This window comes from Natator depressus, chromosome 6 (genome assembly GCF_965152275.1).
Source record: "Natator depressus isolate rNatDep1 chromosome 6, rNatDep2.hap1, whole genome shotgun sequence".
NCBI classification, from domain to species: Eukaryota; Metazoa; Chordata; order Testudines; family Cheloniidae; genus Natator; species Natator depressus.
The window spans coordinates 10,159,861-10,177,403 of record NC_134239.1 but is presented as its reverse complement, the minus strand read 5'-3'; the positions used below and the strand labels follow the sequence as shown (position 1 = coordinate 10,177,403).

The 17,543-nt window shown below is 43.7% G+C and overlaps 1 protein-coding gene across 1 annotated transcript in view; it reads right to left on the bottom strand.

The window, feature by feature from the left end:
- Window positions 1–16,830, bottom strand: part of LOC141988539 (uncharacterized) — a 32,232-nt gene extending 15,402 nt beyond the window's left edge. Inside the window, exons 1-5 of the mRNA XM_074954340.1 lie at window positions 16,631–16,830; window positions 15,892–15,973; window positions 14,612–15,547; window positions 12,732–12,954; window positions 3,162–3,212 (exon numbers count right to left, since the gene is read on the bottom strand). Of these exons, the coding sequence (XP_074810441.1) occupies window positions 3,162–3,212; window positions 12,732–12,954; window positions 14,612–15,436 (1,099 nt within the window). The 5' untranslated portion in view covers window positions 15,437–15,547; window positions 15,892–15,973; window positions 16,631–16,830. The remainder of the gene's footprint in view (window positions 1–3,161; window positions 3,213–12,731; window positions 12,955–14,611; window positions 15,548–15,891; window positions 15,974–16,630) is intronic.
- Between the last annotated feature and the right edge of the window lie 713 nt (window positions 16,831–17,543).

The window sequence follows — 17,543 nt, the reverse complement described above, 5'->3', positions numbered from 1 at the left end:
CAGGCTTAGAATTCAAAACGACCGTAACATATTGGAGAATTGGTCTGAATTCAACAAGATGAAATTCAATAAAGATAAGTACAAAGTACTTCATTAAGGAAAGAAAGATCTACACACAACTACAAAATGGAGAATAACTAGCTAGGTAGGAGCACTGCTGAAATGGATCTGGGGTTATAGTGGATCACATATTGAATATAAGTCAACAATGCGATGCAGTTGCAAAAAAAACACTAGTATCATTCTGGGGTGCATTAAGAGGAGTGTTATATGTAAGACATAGAAGGTAATTGTCCTGCTCTACTCAGCACTGGGGAGGCCTCAGCTGGATCCTGTGTCCAATTCTGGGCTCCACATTTTAGGAATGATGTGGACAAATTGAAAAGAGTCCAAAGAAGAGCAACGAACACGATAAAGGAGTTAGAAAACCTGACCTATGAGGAAAGGTTAAAAAACTGGTCATGTTTAGTTTTGAAAAAGCAGAGGGGAACCTGATAACAGTCTTCAAATATGATAAGGGCTGTTATAAAGAGAACTGTGATCAATTCAGTGGACATGGAGAACAAGTAATGGGCTTAATCTGCATGAAGGAAGATTTAGGTTAGCTATTCGGAAACTTTCTAACTATAAAGGTAGTTACATTCTGGAATAAGTTTCTGAGGGAGGTTGTGGAATCCCCGTCACTGGAGGTTTAAAAGAACAAGTCGGACAAACACCTGTCAGGGATAGTCTAGGTTTATTTGGTTCTGCCTCAGCACAAGGGACTGGACTTGATGATTCTCAAGGTCCCTTCCATCCCTACATTTCTATGATTCTATGAGTTTAAGGGTTTGCTCTGAGAATTAAAAAGGAATTTATTTGTAGATTTTAAGGCCACTATGTGAATACCTTCACCTACAGGTAAAAACCCAGAAGTGTTATCATTATAATAGGACAGTGCCATCCTAATGTATTTGAAGAAGCAAGGAGGTATTACCCATTCCTGACACTCAGAGCATGTGAATCTCCCATATAACTTATATCCCAGACATTGCAAGGTATTTACGTGTCAGATATGGTAAACATTCATATGTCCCCTTGGCCACCATTCCACAGGACATGCTTCCATGTTGGTGACGCTCGTTAAAAAATAATGCATTAATTAGATTTCTGACTGAACTCCTTGTGGAAAATTGTATGTCTTCTGCTCTGTGTTTTACCTGCATTCTGCCATATATTTCATGTTATAGCAGACTCAAATGATGACCCAGCATGTTGTTTGTTTTAAGAACACTTTGACTGCAGATTTGACGAAACGCAAAGAAGGTACCAATGTGAGATTTCTAAAGATAGCTACAGCACTTGACCCAAGGTTTAAGAATCTGAAGAGCCTTCTAAAATATGAGAGGGACGGGGTTTGGAGCATGCTTTCAGAAGTCTTAAAAGAGCAACACTCCGATGCGGAAACTACAGAACCCGAACCACCAAAAAAGAAAATCAACCTTCTGCTGGTGGCATCTGACTCAGATGATGAAAATGAACATGTGTTGGTCTGCACTGCTTTGGATCGTTATCAGGAAGAACCCATCATCAGCATGGATGCATGTCCTCTGGAATGGTGGTTGAAACATGAAAGGACATATGAATCTTTAGCGCATCTGGCACATAAATATCTTGCAACCCTGGCTACAACAGTGCCATGTGAATGTCTGTTCTCACTTTCAGGTGACACTGTAAATAAGAAGCGGGCAGCATTATTTCCCGTAAATATAAACAAACTTGTCTAAATGAGTTGCTGAACAAGAAGTAGGACTGAATGAACATTCAGGCTCTAAAGTTTTACATTCTTTTGTTTTTGAGTGCAGCTATATAACAAAAAAAATTCTACATTTGTAAGTTGCGCTTTCACGATAAAGAGATTGCACTATGGTACTTGTATGAGGTGAACTGAAAAATACTAATTTTTTTGTTTATCATTTTTACAGTGAAAATCTCTGTAATAAAAATAATATAAAGTGAGCACTGTACACTTTGTAGTAACTGATATCAATATATTTGAAAATATAGAAAAACATCCAAAATATTTAATACATTTCAATTGGTATTCTATTGTTTAACAGTGTAATTAAAACTGCATTTAATCGTGATTAATTTTTTTGAGTTAATTGCGTGAGTCAACTGCGATTAATCAACAGCCCTACTTTGTATATTTTGACATGTGGATAATTTGTATTTTAACTGTTATAAGCTTTAACTTTTTGAATCTTTGTGTCTATTGTCATTTAATAATTATTGCCTCCTGCCCAAGTTGACTGACTCCCTCATAATTTCCTGTAACATTGAAAATTTAAATCAATAAAAGCAAAAAATGCTTAAAAACAAACTGATATTATCTGTCTACATTATAAAAAAATGAAAATCAAATTCTGCCAAGCTTAATTATAATATAGTCTTTAATTACATGATCACATACACTTTTTTTCACAGGACCCCTGTCTCCTTTAGTGCATAGGATGGTCTGTGCCTTGGGGATGAGTCAGGGTTTTGTAACAAAGGCGGCTGTATGACAGTTGGCTCATTTGTCGCTGAAGTCGGAAGGTGTACAGAGAACGAGGCAAAGGATTGAAGGAAGAGGTCTCTTGGTTGAGGCAGTTAAATGCTGCCCTAGAGAAATAGATTCTGTTCTTGCCTCTGCCATAGAGTTCCTATGTGATGCTAGGCAAGTCACTAAACCAAAATTTCACAGGTGGCCATTGTGTGTTTCTCATTTTCTGGGTCCCCAACCTGAGTCACCAGGGGTCAGAGCTGCAGATGTGCTGAGCACTCAGCTGCAACTTAGATCAATAGCTGTGCTTTGATAATATCCAATGCTATAAAAATGCTAAGTAATCTGGGCCTGGCAATCTCAAATTTGAAACCCAAATTTGGTAGAGACTTTTTGATAACTTTGACCTTCATTCCATAGATCTAAAGTGGGGATAATACTATTTCACCTCACAGGGGTTTATGAAGAGAAATTCATTAATGTTTGTAAAAAACTAAGATATATGATGAAAGCAGCATAAAAAAGTCCATGAGGAAATTAATAATTCTGTATTCAATGCAGGGTTTGGATGGTGTGCAGTGAATAATGTCTGAAGCCCCTCTCTGAAGGTGAAGGATAAAAAGAAATATTAACCTACCCATCATCCTGTGTTCACCATCCATCATGTGCTCTGAATGAGGCAGGGGGCCTGTGGAAAAAAACAGTATGCAACAATGTAATTAAAGAGCGTATCATCATGCGTATGCATGAGGACAAATTATAGGTTAATTGATTTTAAGGTTTGGAGTGACTGTTATGATTATCTGGTCTGTCCGCCTGCATAACCCAGGCCAGAGAATTTCACCCTGTGATTCCTATATTGAATCTCTGTGCATGTGAATCTCTAGTCAGCATGTTGGGGGCTTAGTTTCCTACATCAGATGCTGTGGATGCCTCCCTTGTAATCTGGGAGCTTGGTTTGAGCAACTGCTGCTCACTTGGGTTTTAACTTTTCCTTTCTAATTTTTGAATAGTGATATAAATCCCGCAGACGTTGATGTTTTTTCCTCATAATGAAATATTGATCCTAATATCCCCTCAAATTCCTCTCATTGTCTAATTATTAAATATTGATAGAAAAATCTCAAAATTCACATTTTCCCTCTCTAATTACTGAAGGAGATAAAATCCCCTCTGTTCTTGAGGGAAACTGTTGCTCTGATTTAATTATTCCAAAGTGGGGGCAGAGGGGCTTAAACTCCCTAAGGATCAACTTTTTCTCTTATCTTTGAGGGAGGGTCACAGGAAGAGAAAGGGAAAGCAGGTGTCTCTGAGGAGGGATTGGCTACCCAAGGAGTTATTCCAGAATACTTTCTGTGGAATACTCTTATTCCAGAAAGAGAGTACCTTGACCCTCTATAGTCCAATCCACCTTTGAAAATGGCTTAAGCTAAACAGGAACAAGGAGGCACTCTTCTCTGGCGTAACAGTGTCCACAGAAAGAGTTATTCTGGAATAGATTTTCAAGTCACTCCCTGTCTTAATCCCAATTAACTTTCAAGTGTAAAGAAGCCCTGATGAGTCTGCCCAGCCCCAATTTCATCCATCCTAGCTGCTCCCCAGACCCCAACAACCCAACCTAGCTCCCCACCTCCACCTGCCATTCACTCACCCATCCCCCTCTGATATCCCCTCCCAACTGCCAGAGAATTTTCCGGAACTTTTAAGGTCCCTTCCAGCCCTACATTTCTATGATTGTACAATGCACTCCCCCCACCCCCGAAATACACCCCTCTCAAAGCACAGGACTCCTTATTGCCTATATCAATGACAGGGCCAAGCCACGGTGGCAGGGGATGGGGTAGGGACTGTCTAGCTATTGACGGAAATCTCCATGGCGACATGGGAGATCAGGTGGAGAGTGATTTCATCCCCTTTTCCTCTAAGTATCAATGATTGTTAGAAAAATCTTAATTTTCCCCTCAGATTTTTCCATTTCTCTCTAATTTTTGAATATTGATAGAAATCTCCCTCTAGTCTGACTTCCTGTACATTGTAGGCCACAGAACCTCCCCCGGCTTCTCCTGTAATAGAACCTTAACCTCTGGCTGTGTTACTGAAGGCCTCAAATCAGGGTTTAAAGACTTCAAGTTACAGAGAATTCACCATTTACACTAGTTTGAACCTGCAAGTGACCTGTGACCCATGCTGCAGAGGAAGTCAAAAAACAAAAACAAAACCCCAGGGTCTCTGCTAATCTGATCCAGAGGAAAATTCCTTCCCAACCCCAAATATGATGATCAGTTAGACCCTGAGCATGTGGGTAAGATCCACCAACCAGACACCAGGGAAAGAATTCTCCGTAGTAACTTAGAGCCCTTCCAATCTAGTGTCGCATCACTGCCATTGGGGATATTTGCTGCTAGCAGTTGCAGATTGCCTACAATGGCATGTAGGCAGTCTCATCATACCAATTCCTCCTCCAAATTATCAAGCTCAGTACTGAAGCCAGTTAGATTTTTTGCCCCCACTGCTCCCTCTGGAAGGCTCCCTCTGATGGTTAGAAAGCTTCACTTAACTTCAAGCCAAAACTTGTCGATGGCCAGTTTATATCCCTTTGTTCTTGTGTCCACATTGTGTTCTTGTGGCACTTAACTTAAATACACTAGAACCTCAGAGTTATGAACACCAGAGTTATGGACTGACCAGTCAACCACTCAGCTCATTTGGAACTGGAAGTAGGCAATCAAGCAGTAGAGACCCAAAAAAGAAGCCAATACTGTACAGTACAGAACTGTGTTAAATGTAAACTACTAAAAAAATAAAGGTCAAATCTTTTTTTAAAACTTTCCAAGTAAGTAAACTCTTTCTGTGCTTGTTTCATTTAAATTAAGATGGTTAAGGCAGCATTTTTCTTCTGCATAATAAAGTTTCAAAGCTGCAATAAGTCAATGTTCAGTTGTAGACTTTTGAAAAAACAACCATAATGTTTTGTTCAGGTTTACGAACATTTCAGAGATATGAACATTTCAGAGTTACAAACAACCTCTGTTCCTGAGGTGTTTGTAACCCTGAGGTTCTACTGTAACTTCTCTCTCTCCCTGGTATTTACCCCTCTGATGTATTTATAGAGAGCAATCATATCTCCCCTCAGCCTTCTTTTGGTTAGGTTAAACTCTTTGAGTCTCCTCTCATAAGATAGATTTTCCATTCCTTGGATCATCCTAGTATCCATTCTCTGCACCTGTTCCAGTCTGAATTCATCTTTCTTAAACACGAGAGACCAGAACTGCACACAGTATTCCAGATAATGTCTCACCAGTGCCTTGTATGATGGTACTTCCCTGTCTCTACTGCAAATACCTCGCCTGATGCATCCTAACACTGCATTAGCTTTTTCATGGCCACATCACATTGGTGGCTCATAGTCATCATGTGATCAACCAGCACAACTAGGTCTTTCTCCTCTTCTGTCACTTCCAGCTGATACGTTCCCAGTTTAGTAAAATTTCTTGTTGTTAGTCCCTAAATCCATGACTTTGCACTATTAAATTCCATCCCATTTCTTTTACTCCCATTTTCAAGATCATCCAGATCTTCTTGTATTATATTCTAGTTCTTCTTATTATTGGTAATACCTCTCAATTTTGAGTCATCTGCAAATTTTATTAGCTCACTCCCAATTTTTGTGCCAAGGGTCAGTAATAAAAATGTTAAATAAGATTGGTCCCAAGACCAATCCCATAGGAACTCCATTAGTAACCTCCCTCCAGCCTCACAGTTCACCTTTCAGTATGACCCATTGTAGTCTCCCCTTTAACCAGTTCCTTCTCCACCTTTCAGTTCTCATAGTAATCCCCATCTTCTCCAATTTCCCATGTGGAACTATATCAACGCCTTACTGAAATCCAGGTAGATTAAATCTATTGCATGTCCTTTGTCTAAAAAATCAGTTATCTTCTCAAAGAGATGAGGTCAGTCTGGCATGATCTACCCTTTGTAAAACCATGGTGTATTTTATCCCAACTACCTTTAAGCTCTATCTGCTTAACTACTTTCTCTTTCAAAATTTGTTCCAAGACCTTGCATACAACTGAGGTCAAACTAACAGGCCTGTAGTTTCCCGGATCACCGTTTTTTCCCTTTCTTAAAAATAAATACTATATTTGCAATTCTCCAGTCATAGGGTACCACCCCCGAGTTTACAGGTTCATTACAAATCCTTGCTATTGGGCTTGCAATTTCATGCGCCAGTTCCTTTAATATTCTTGGATGGCAGTTATCCAGGCTCCTTGATTTAATCCCATTAAGCTGTTTGAGTCCGACTTCCACCTCGGATGTGATAATTTTTACTTCTATATCCTTATTCCATTAGCAACCCTGTCACTACCCCCAAGCTCTTCGTTAGCCTCATTAAAACCTGAGGCAAAGCATTTGTTTGGGTTGTTGGACCATGCCTAGCTTATCCTTAATTTCCACCCATCCTTCGTGTTCAGCCCTCCCACATCTTCTTTCCTTGTTTTCTTTTTCTTTATATGGCTGTAGAACCTTTTTACTATTAGTTTTAATTCCATTTGCAACGTCCAGCTCTGATTGGCTTTCAGCAGTTCTTACTTTATCCCTACACTTTCTGATCTCCAAGAGATAGCTCTCCTTGCTGATCAATCCCATCTTCCATTTCTTGTAGACTTTCTGCTTTCTCTTGAGATGCTTGCTCATCCAGGTTGGTCTGCAACCTTTCCCTATGATTTTTTTTCCCTTGCTTGGGGTGCAGGCTTCAGATAATTTCTGTAACTTTCACTTAAAGTAATTCTAAGCCTTCTCCATCTTCAGATCCTTGAGTTCTTCACTCCAGCCCACTTCCCTAACTAATTAGCTTAATTTTTTCAGGTTTGCCCTTTTGAAATTAAGGACCCTAGTTGCAGTTCTATTTTTGTTTATCCTTCCTTTTAGTTTAAACTGAATTAGCTCATGATCAGTCAAACCCAGGCTGTCCTCTACAACCAGTTCTTTGAGGTCCTCAGTACTCACTAATACCAAATTAAAAATGGCATCACCTCTTGCGGCTTCAGCAATTATTTGGTGGAGAAATCTGTCAGTTATCACATCCAGGAAAACCCGGGCTCTACTATTATTAGTAGCACTTGTCCTTCAATCTAGTTCTGGGAAGTTAAAGTCTCCCATAATCATACAATGCCCAGTAGTATTTATTTAATTAAAACCATTAAAAGGTCTCTCTCTATATCCAAATCAGGTCCCGGGGTCTGTAACACACTCCAAAGTACTATCTCAGGGAAAACTTTAGTAGCTTTCTTCCCCAAAGTGATTTTGGCCCAAACTAACTTTCTTATCCATTCCATCACTTCTAATTTCTTTACAGTCTACCTCATAATTAGCATACAATGCTACTCCACCACGTTTGTCATCATTTCTGTCTTTCCTGAACAGCCCATACCCTTCAATCCCTGTACTCCAGTCATGACTACTAGTCCATCATGTTTCTGTTATCCCTATAATATCTGGTTTCTCTTCCTGCACCAATAGTTCTAGTTCCTTCATTTTGTTACCCAGGCTCCTTGCATTGGTGTAAAAACATCTTGACTGGCGTTGCTGCTGTTCCCTCATTGCTGCCCTCTCCTAACTGTCACAGAACCTTCCAGCCTCATCTCCCAGTTGCCAAACAACTGCCCTTCCACCACCGCTTCCCTCTCCCAACTGTCATGGAACCTTCCAGCCTCATCTCCCAACTGCCAAACAACTGCCCTTCCCCCACTGCTTCCGTCTCCCAACTGTCATGGAATCTTCTGGCCTCATCTCCCAACTGCCAAACAGCGGCCCTTTACATGCTGCTGTCCCTCCCAACCGTTCTCCTGCTCCATCCTCCCCACCCTTCTCCTGTCAAAGCCATTTTGCCCTGTGCTCCTGGCTGCCTGTGCAAATGTTTGGTTGGGAACAAACCCTCACTTTCTCTAATTATCAAACGGATGTACAGTCTCCTCATATTTTACCACTTTTCTATATCCCCCTTTTTAACTTCTGGTTTTAGAGGGAAACAATTGCCCTTAGTTGACATATCTTTCAAATATAAGACTTACTATGTGACAAAGGTCCAAAAGCATTAATAGAAATATACTATTAATTTAAATTAATAAATTATTAATATAAATCCCCTGGGATTTTACCCCTTCCCTCCCCCATCTAATTATCCAGTACTTATGGAAAATCTCAATTTCCCTCTCAGGTTTTGCCATTTTTGTCTAATTCTTGAATATCAATAGAAAATCCCAATGTGCTTTTCTCTAAGTAATGACCAAACATTGATCAGATTCCTCAGATCCCCCCAATAATTAAATATCAATATAAAGTCCCCTTAGACTGTGCCCCTCTACATATCAATCAGTTATGTGACATCTCCTCAGACTGCCATTTTCTGTTTAATTATCCAATATTCATATTTGATATGAATAGCAAAGCTCTTTCAGATTTGGGGGTTTCCCACCCTTTTAAAGTGCCATAAATTCTCCTTATTTTGGAGGGGAAATGTTGCCTTGAGTCATTACCTCAGTTCTCCTTAGCTACCTGCTTCCCTAGATTGGTGGAGTCCCTTGACACCCTTGAACAGGCAACCTTAATTTCAGCATTTCCTAACTTTTGCTGCTGGACTTTGTAATTTTAATGTTCTTTTAACATAGGTTTTTTTATGTTATTGATTAATACATGCTGCCTAGTGTATAAATATACATCATGTAATGTATTAAGCACCATTAAGCACAAATATTGTAACAATGATATAGCCTAAACTGACCTATACCATAATCTTGTACACTTATGCTAAGTATCCCTAACACCTTGAATTAGCTGACGTAAACCTTGGCTTGAGTAGATAGAAAAACCGTCAGTATCCAGACAGATGATTACATCTTCATGACGGTAGGAAAGGAGTTACACACAAACCTAGGAGGTGCTTTCAAGTCCCTTAGTACTTGGAATGCATGTGCTCAAAACAAAAATAATGGTGCATCGTGACCTGAAAGACATAGGGTGACCAGATGTCCCAATTTTATAGGGACGGTCCCGATTTTTGGGTCTTTTTCTTATATAGGCTCCTATTACCCCCCACCACTTGTCCTGATTTGTCACATTTGCTGTCTGGTCACCCTAGAAAGACATGGGTTCAGAACAAAAGATAAATGAGTAAATCTGGTATCAAAACCAAGCAAGGTAGAAAGCTGATTAATTAAATCCAGTTTCAAATGACGTATGTGATGCCTTTTACTGGTAAAAAAGTAGGGTACAAAAGAATGGCTTTAGGGGTGTAACTCTGGGAGGACACCTGTGTGAGATTAATGTAACTTCGCTGCATGGGACTGATCTTCAGAAACTGGTATCACATAGTACCTTTTTCCTGTACCATATTGATAAACCAGCCTGACATGTAATATTTGGTCTCGGGAGTATATTTCATAACACAATAACAAGCCAAAGTATAGTCAAGAAATTGACTATACAGTTTATCAACAGTGTAATAAAAAAACAGATCAAGCTTCTTGAACCTCCCACTGTAAGACATTTTCCAGACCTCAAATAATTCTTACAATCTTGTATTCCTTTTCTTACACTTGTTCTTGTAGTTCTTTTCTGAATCCTTTCCAGTTTGTCAAAGTCCTGTGTGAAGTGTGGACGCCAAAACTGACACACAGTATCCAGTAATGGTCTCACTAATGCCATACACAGAAGCAACATCCCTTTCCTGGTCCTACTTCATATTCTCCTGCTTATACATATGAAGGCCATATTCAGCCTCCTAGCTACACTATTGCACTGGGAGCTCATGTTCATTTGTTTACCTATCATGACCCCTAAGTCCTTTTCAGTGTCACTGCATTCCAGGATACTATCCCCATCCAGTGAATGTAACCTACATTTTTCATTCCTAGATGCGTGATCATGTATTTGGCTGTATACACATGCATGGTGTTCAAATAAACCAATCCAGATTGCTATGTATAAATGGCTTGACCCCATTGTTATTTGCCACTCCACCTAATTTTTGTGTCATCTGCAAACTTTACTACCAATGATTTTGAATTTCTTTCCAGATCACTGATAAAAATACTGAATATCATTAGGCCAAGAACAGAGCTCTGCAGGACCCCACCAAAAAAATAAACACCCACGTGCACATGAGGAATCCTAACTTACAATTACTTGCTGAGATCTAACAACTAGCCAGTTTTCACTCCATTTAGTATGGGTGCCCTGGTTTTGTATGGTGCTAATTGTTTAATCAGAACGCTGTGTGGTGCTAAATCAAATGCCTTACAGAAGTCTCAGTACATCATGTCAAGAGAGTTACCTTTGTCAACCAAACTTGTGATCTCATCAAAAAGTGACATCAGGTTTATTTGACAAGACCTATTTTCCACAAAACCAAACTGACTCACAGGCATTAGTTCTTTATTGATTGTATCCCATAGCAGCTGCTCTGTGATCTTCCCCAGTATTGATATCAGGCTAAGTGACGTAGAGATACTCAGGTTTACACTTTTAAATATTGGTTTGACACTGGGAAGTTCCAGAGGACTGGAAAAAAGCTTGGTGTTCCAGGATTTCTTAAAAATCACAATTATTCCCACAAATCTCCAGAGGAGTGAGGAACAGGGGAGAGGGGGCAGAGATGAATGGTGGGGGATATGAGCCTGGGGCTTGGGAAAGGGAGAAAATGAAGGAGCAGCCATGAGAGGGGGAGATAAGCAGGAGCAAATAAGATGCAGAGGACTGGAGCACTGAGCTTGATTAATGTGTATGTGACTTTCCAGGGACTTCCATATTACATTCAAAACCGCTATGTAAACACAGTGTTAAGGTTGCAAAGATGAACACTCAAAGGTTGGGAATGCCAGAATTAATCTTGCCCATGCAACCTTATTTCAGCTTCCTTGTGCATATGCATTATTATAGTCTTTAATTACATGATCACAAACTGTTTTTTCCTCATTCAGAGCACAGGATGGACAGTGTTCATTGAATGGTAGCTATTCAACAACCCTTTTTATCCTCCACTTTGATCATGTGGTCCCATGCGTTATTCACTGCACACCATTCAAACCATGCACTGAATACAGAATTAATGATTCCTCATGGGCTTTTCAATGCTGCTGTCATCGTAGTATCTTAGTTCTTTACCAACGTCAATGAATTTATCTTCACAACAACCCTGTGGGATATGGAGTTATTATGCCATTTATACACGGGGAACTGAAACACAGAGACGAAAGCCAAAATTGTCAAAAATGTCTTCTAATTTTGCATGCCCAATCAGAGGTGCCAAAAACCTGATTTTTCAGAGTACTTAGTATTACACAGCACCATATCTGTTCAAAGCAGAGCTTCCTTTGACCTCAGTCACATTTGTGGTGCACAGCACTTCTGCAAATCAGACTCCAGGCTCTCAGTTGGGCACCCGGAAAATGAGGAACTCACAGAGTGTGTCTACACTGCAATGTAATCCCAAGGTGAGAGGGACTTGAATCAGTTGACCCATGTTAGGGAAGCCTGTGAAAAGTTCAATTTAAGTGGCTTGCCCAACATCATAGAGAACTGCATGGCAGAGGCAGGAATATAATCCAGTTCCCACACAGCTGTCAGAGAAAACTCCCCATATAAAATCATAGAAATATAGGGCTGAAAGGGACCTCAAGAGGCCATCTAGTTCATCCCCATGCACAGAGACAGGATTAAGTATCCTAAATGATTCCTGACTGGTCTTTAACTTGTTCTTAAAAACTTCCAGATATCTTTGCCCCAACTGGCATCTAACAACATATGAAAAGCTGCTGGTCAAAGATTTGGGGAGGGGTGTATGTGAAAAATGTTGAAAGAAAATTAACAGTTTCATTCTAAACTTTTCACTTTCCCCTTCATTTTTTTAAGAAAAAAAAACACAGTGAAATTTTTCAATTAGAAATATTTTGTTTATATTTTTTTCATTAAAAAATTTGGACAGAAAAAGGGGATAAAAATCTGTTTTGAAATTTTTTTTTCTATAAATTTCAGTTTGTATTCTGAATATCACCAGTATTTCTCTCCAACACTGGAAGTGGACAGGGGTTTTCATATTCCATCGCTCCCCACCCCCAAGCAAGCCAGTACTCCCTAGTCCCCGCAAATGTTCAGCCCTGGGTGCTCACCTCTCTGCTGCCCCCTCAGCCCCGCACCTTCCCCATACCTGGCTTATTATCTATTTCCTGGAGGATCGGGGGCTCCTCTTTGGGGACACAGAGTGGTTCATACTGGTGTCCTGGGGTCTCAGCTCGTCCCACCTCCTCCTGGGATACACATTCGTGATGGGGCTGCAGCTGCTCTAGCTGCGAGCCAGGAGCATCCCATAATGCCTCAGGGGAAGCAATCTTCTCCGAAGTCACTTCCTCAACCTTCACACGCACCGTGACCTGAGGATGAGCCAAAGACATCACAGTGTAGCTGGTCCCTGGAACCCACAGGGGAGAGTGGAGTCTGAGAGGGGAGCCTTCGGGGAACATCCTCAAGAAACACAGAGATGGTGGAAGGGACCACAGACCCAAGCTAGATTTCCAGGCTCAGCAGGGGGCACTGTGGAGGGCAAGTAACAAAACAGAGACCCTTACAGTAACACAGGAGCATAAGGAAGAGAATGCCCCTTGAACACACTCTGTGCAGGGCCTGAGGCACCATGTCAAAAAGCCAATTAATAATAAGAATAGTAATAAGCTAAATGAAGTGATGCCCACACAATCAGGTTCTGCCAGGTCAGACAAACAGATTGTCAGAGGCTTGTGAAATTAGGAACCCAGGAACTGCCAGACTGGATCAGACCAGTGGTCCATCTAGCCCAGTATCTCATCTCTGACAGTGGCCAGCACCAGACGCTTGAGAAAGGGGTGTAAGGACCCCATCATTATGGGGAAATCTTCTCCCCAGGAAAGATCGTTCCTGATCCCCAATATCTAGAGGTCAGCTGAGGTAGGTGAAGTTGGATATATACTACAGGTTGTACCTTGCTGGCCCGGCACCCTCGGGACCTGACTGGTCCCGAACCAGGGAACTTGCTGGGCTAGGGGGGGGTCAGGTCAATGCCGGCCCCTCTGCTGCTGCCAGCCGTGGGTCTGTGTGCTCCGGCGGCAGCAGAGGGGCTGGCACTGACGGAGCAGAGACAGGGTGGCGCTCCGGGGAAGAAGCGGGGCAGCTGCAGAGCCCTGCAGCCAGGGGCCCAGAGTGGAGCCCCGCAGCCAGCAATGGAGCCCAGGAGCACTCCCAGCGGCTAGGATGTGCTCCTGGCCCCCGGACACAGGGCTTCACAGCTGCTTCGCTTCATCCCCTGAGCACCACCCTTTCCCCGCTCCTCTCCCTCCCTCCCTGAGCTTGAAAGCAGCAAATCAGCTGTTTGCGGTGCTCCAGAAGCTCTGGGAAGGCGGGGGAGGAGTTTCTAAGCCTGGGGATGCTGGCTTTTCCCTGTGAGTGCTCCAGCCCCGGAGCACCCACGGGGTCGTAGAGGATGCTGGACCACGGATGTTGCTGGACAAGGGAAGTCCAGATTAAAGAGGTACAACCTGTAGTATAATCCTGGAAAGTCCTTCTATCCATAAATATATCCAATCCATTTGTTGTACCCTGCTCCATTCTAGGCTTCAAATAGCATATTGTGTTGTGTGGAAACGGATTTGAAATTTTACATTTTGCTTTATGCCTAGTGGCCTGCCATCCCCTTATTCATGTAATAGGAGACAGGGCAAATAAAAAATCCCAGTTCAATGCCTCTATGATATCCCTTCTTATTCTTCTCCTTTCAAAGGTATGCCTGATCCCTTTCTTCCTCTAGCTCTGATCATGAACCAAAGAGAATCTTGCAGCCCTTCAGTACCAGCTCCTACATCCAGCCATCGCTCCCCGCCTAATAGGAACAGCCTTTGCTCTCTGCTTGCTCTAGGGAGGAGGACTGGATGCTGAGTTTACAGCACAGCAATCTGGTCTGTGAGCATCCAGTCCCATCTGGAGCCTGTCTATATATTTGGCCTCTTCTTTCCCTCCCCACCAGTCTCCACTGGGATTATCAAATTAAAATATTCTTACCTGCTGCTCCCATAATCCAGCCTCTGGCTGCCTCAGTTGGAACCCCTCTGCCAGGGCCACCGCTTGGGCGCAGTTCTCTGGGCCACGTTCCCAGACCCAGTTCTGCATTTCCTCCGGCAGGATGGTCAGGAACTGCTCCAGGATCAGCAACTCCAGGATCTGCTCCTTGGTGCGGCTCTGCGGCTCCAGCCAGCGATGGCAGAGTTCCTGGAGGCGGCTGTAAGCCTCCCGGGGCCCCTCGGCCTCTTGGTAGCGGAACTGCCTGAAGCACCGGCGCCGCGTCTCCAGGCGGGTGTCCTCCCCTTGCAGGATGGCAGCTTTCACCTTCCCATAGTCTCTGCTGTCTCTAGCCTCCAGGCTGCTGTAGGCCTGTCGGGCTTTTCCGCTGAGTGCTGGCACGAGTCGCGTTACCCACTCTCCTCTCGGCCACTGGCAGGCATTAGCCACATGCTCGAAGTTGGCCAGATAGGCCTCGATATCGTCCCCTGGTGCCAGCTCAGGTAGCTGTAGCGTCACCGGGGCCGGCACAACTTCAGGAGGGGTCCATAGGGCCTGCAGCACCTCCTGCCACTGGACTTCCCAGCGCTGGGGCGGCTCGTCCTGCCTCTGAGGCCTGGACTGTTGTGGAGCCGCCCATCTCAATAATTCCCCGATGGTCCCAGAGCAGACAACAAAGGGAAGGTTCTCTCCTTGCTCCACTCCCTGCCCTGGCTCGGGGCCTGGTGTGTCTTGTTCCTCCCTTTTTACTGGGGGCTGCACCGCCTGCTCTAAAGGCACCTGTAATTGGAGACCCAAATCTGCACTTGTACCCAGGTCTGCGGCCATGGTCTGTCTCCGGAGCGGCTGCACTTCGAGCTAGGGCCTGGACTCTCAGACGCCAATCTCAATAAACATGTGTAGAACCTGTCGGGAGCATCCAGCCTCCTCCTTCGCAGCCTGCAGCAAAAGATCCATATGAAACACTACATTAAAAGTACGGTATTTAGGTTGCAAAGCCAACCACTTGAATGTTAGGACATTCAAGATCTGCCCATTCAGCATTAACTCTGCCCACTGGTGCATCCCTCTGGTGCCCTGAGTGTGTCCTGTAGAAAAGAATAGGATGAAACTATCTAATTAAATTAATGCAGATGAATAAAGCAGGCAACCGTGAATCTACCATTTCCTAACTTATGGGTGCTGCTTGACTTTGCTACCTAAACAATGTTCTTTTAACAGAGATTTTTGTACGTAATTTCCAAATATTTTTTATTTTAATACAGACATTCCCAGTACAGTACCTGCTGCTACTGGGTCATCGAGAGGCCAGCCTTACAACGTTTCGGTGTTCAGCTATTATTTTGGCAAGCTGCTGACGTTTTCCTGAGGAACAAAATCAAGAGGAGGGAAATGGCAATTTTTAGCAGTTTATAACTCAGTAGGGTGACCAGGTGTCCCATTTTTAAAGGGACAGTCCCGTTTTTGGGGACTTTTTCTTATACAGGTGCCTATTACCCCCCAACCCCGTCCCGTTTTTTCACAGTTGCTATCTGGTAACCCTAAAACTCAGCCAAATCTGAACAGAATTTCATGGGACAAAGAAGAGGCACTTCTCCAGCCTGCTGCAGAGAGCAGAGGAATGGGAGCTTCTCAAAGAAAAAGTTGCAAGAATTTTTTGTAAGGAAAAGTGTTTGGTGACCTAAATACTAGAGCCCCCTGCAGTAAATGTAGTGAGGGCAAGACCCACGACTTGTACCCCCAGCTCACTGTCACCCTCCGCACAGACAGGTCCCTCCCTGCCCCCCTCAGCACAGACAGATCCCTCCTTGACCCTCCCTCCCCCCCATCTCTTGCGGTGGGGGCTCTTGTTCCTCAGGTCCCAGAGGGAGCTGCAAAGAGAAAAGCCCCCGCCGGGGTGGACATGTCCTGAATGGGCATGTCCCCCTGAGCATCGGGGTGATGGAGGATTCCCCATCGAGCAGGGCAGGAGGCAGGGGGCGGCAGCCCTTCTCCCTTGTGGCTCCTGCAGTGGGGAGGTACCTGGGGCTGGGGCTCCTGCTCTTCCGATCCAGCGCCTCCGTCTGCCCTGTTCTCTCTGTATCCAGCAACTGCTGAATCCCCCCCCACCCCGGAGCCCGCAGGTGTTGTGGAGCTGGGACACTGGGAGGGGGTGTCCCTGAGCGGGGGAGCCCTAGACGATGCTGAGGGGCTGGTCCTACCTAGGAAGTGACAAGGATGCTGGAGAAGGGTTAATCCCACCTCTGCAAAACCAGGACTGGCTGGGCTTGCTGTCAGTCCGGGCGAATCCCTCCCCTGCCTTGACGGCCAGCCCCTAATTGGGATTGGATCATGTGGGAGTATTGAATTTCCAGCACTCCCCCACGGCAACAGCTGCAGCCTCTTGTGAGGAAGCCTGACAGACCATCCCCTCACACAATACTGTAATACAGTGGTGAGTCTGAGTGTCCTGTCAGAGCCCCCCCGGGATAGAATAGAATAGACTAGAATAGCCCCTCACTGTAATGCCACAGGACCAGTCTGGCACGGAGACATTTAACTTCAAATCCGCATGTTCTGCGTTAACTGGGGGATGCTGCACAGACACACAGTGACTGAGATTATTGTGCCAGCAGGCGCTGCACAGACATTCAGGGAGAGACAGTCCCTGGGTTGAAGTGTTTGTAAACTAAATAGACTAGAGAGGCAAAGGGTGGGAGAAAGAGTGTATTGCTCCCATTTTACAGATGTATGGATTCTAAAGCCAGGAGTGATCACTGGATTATCTAATCTGACCTGCCTAATCTAAACCACATAATGGAGATCTCAGGCGCAGAGATTGAGTGACTTGTCTAAAAGGAAGAGGAGCAGAAGAGGCAATTGGGCAGAGGCAGAGTGGCTTGGTGGTAACGGTGCTAGACAAAGATCTGGGAAACCTGACTTCTGTTTCTAGCTC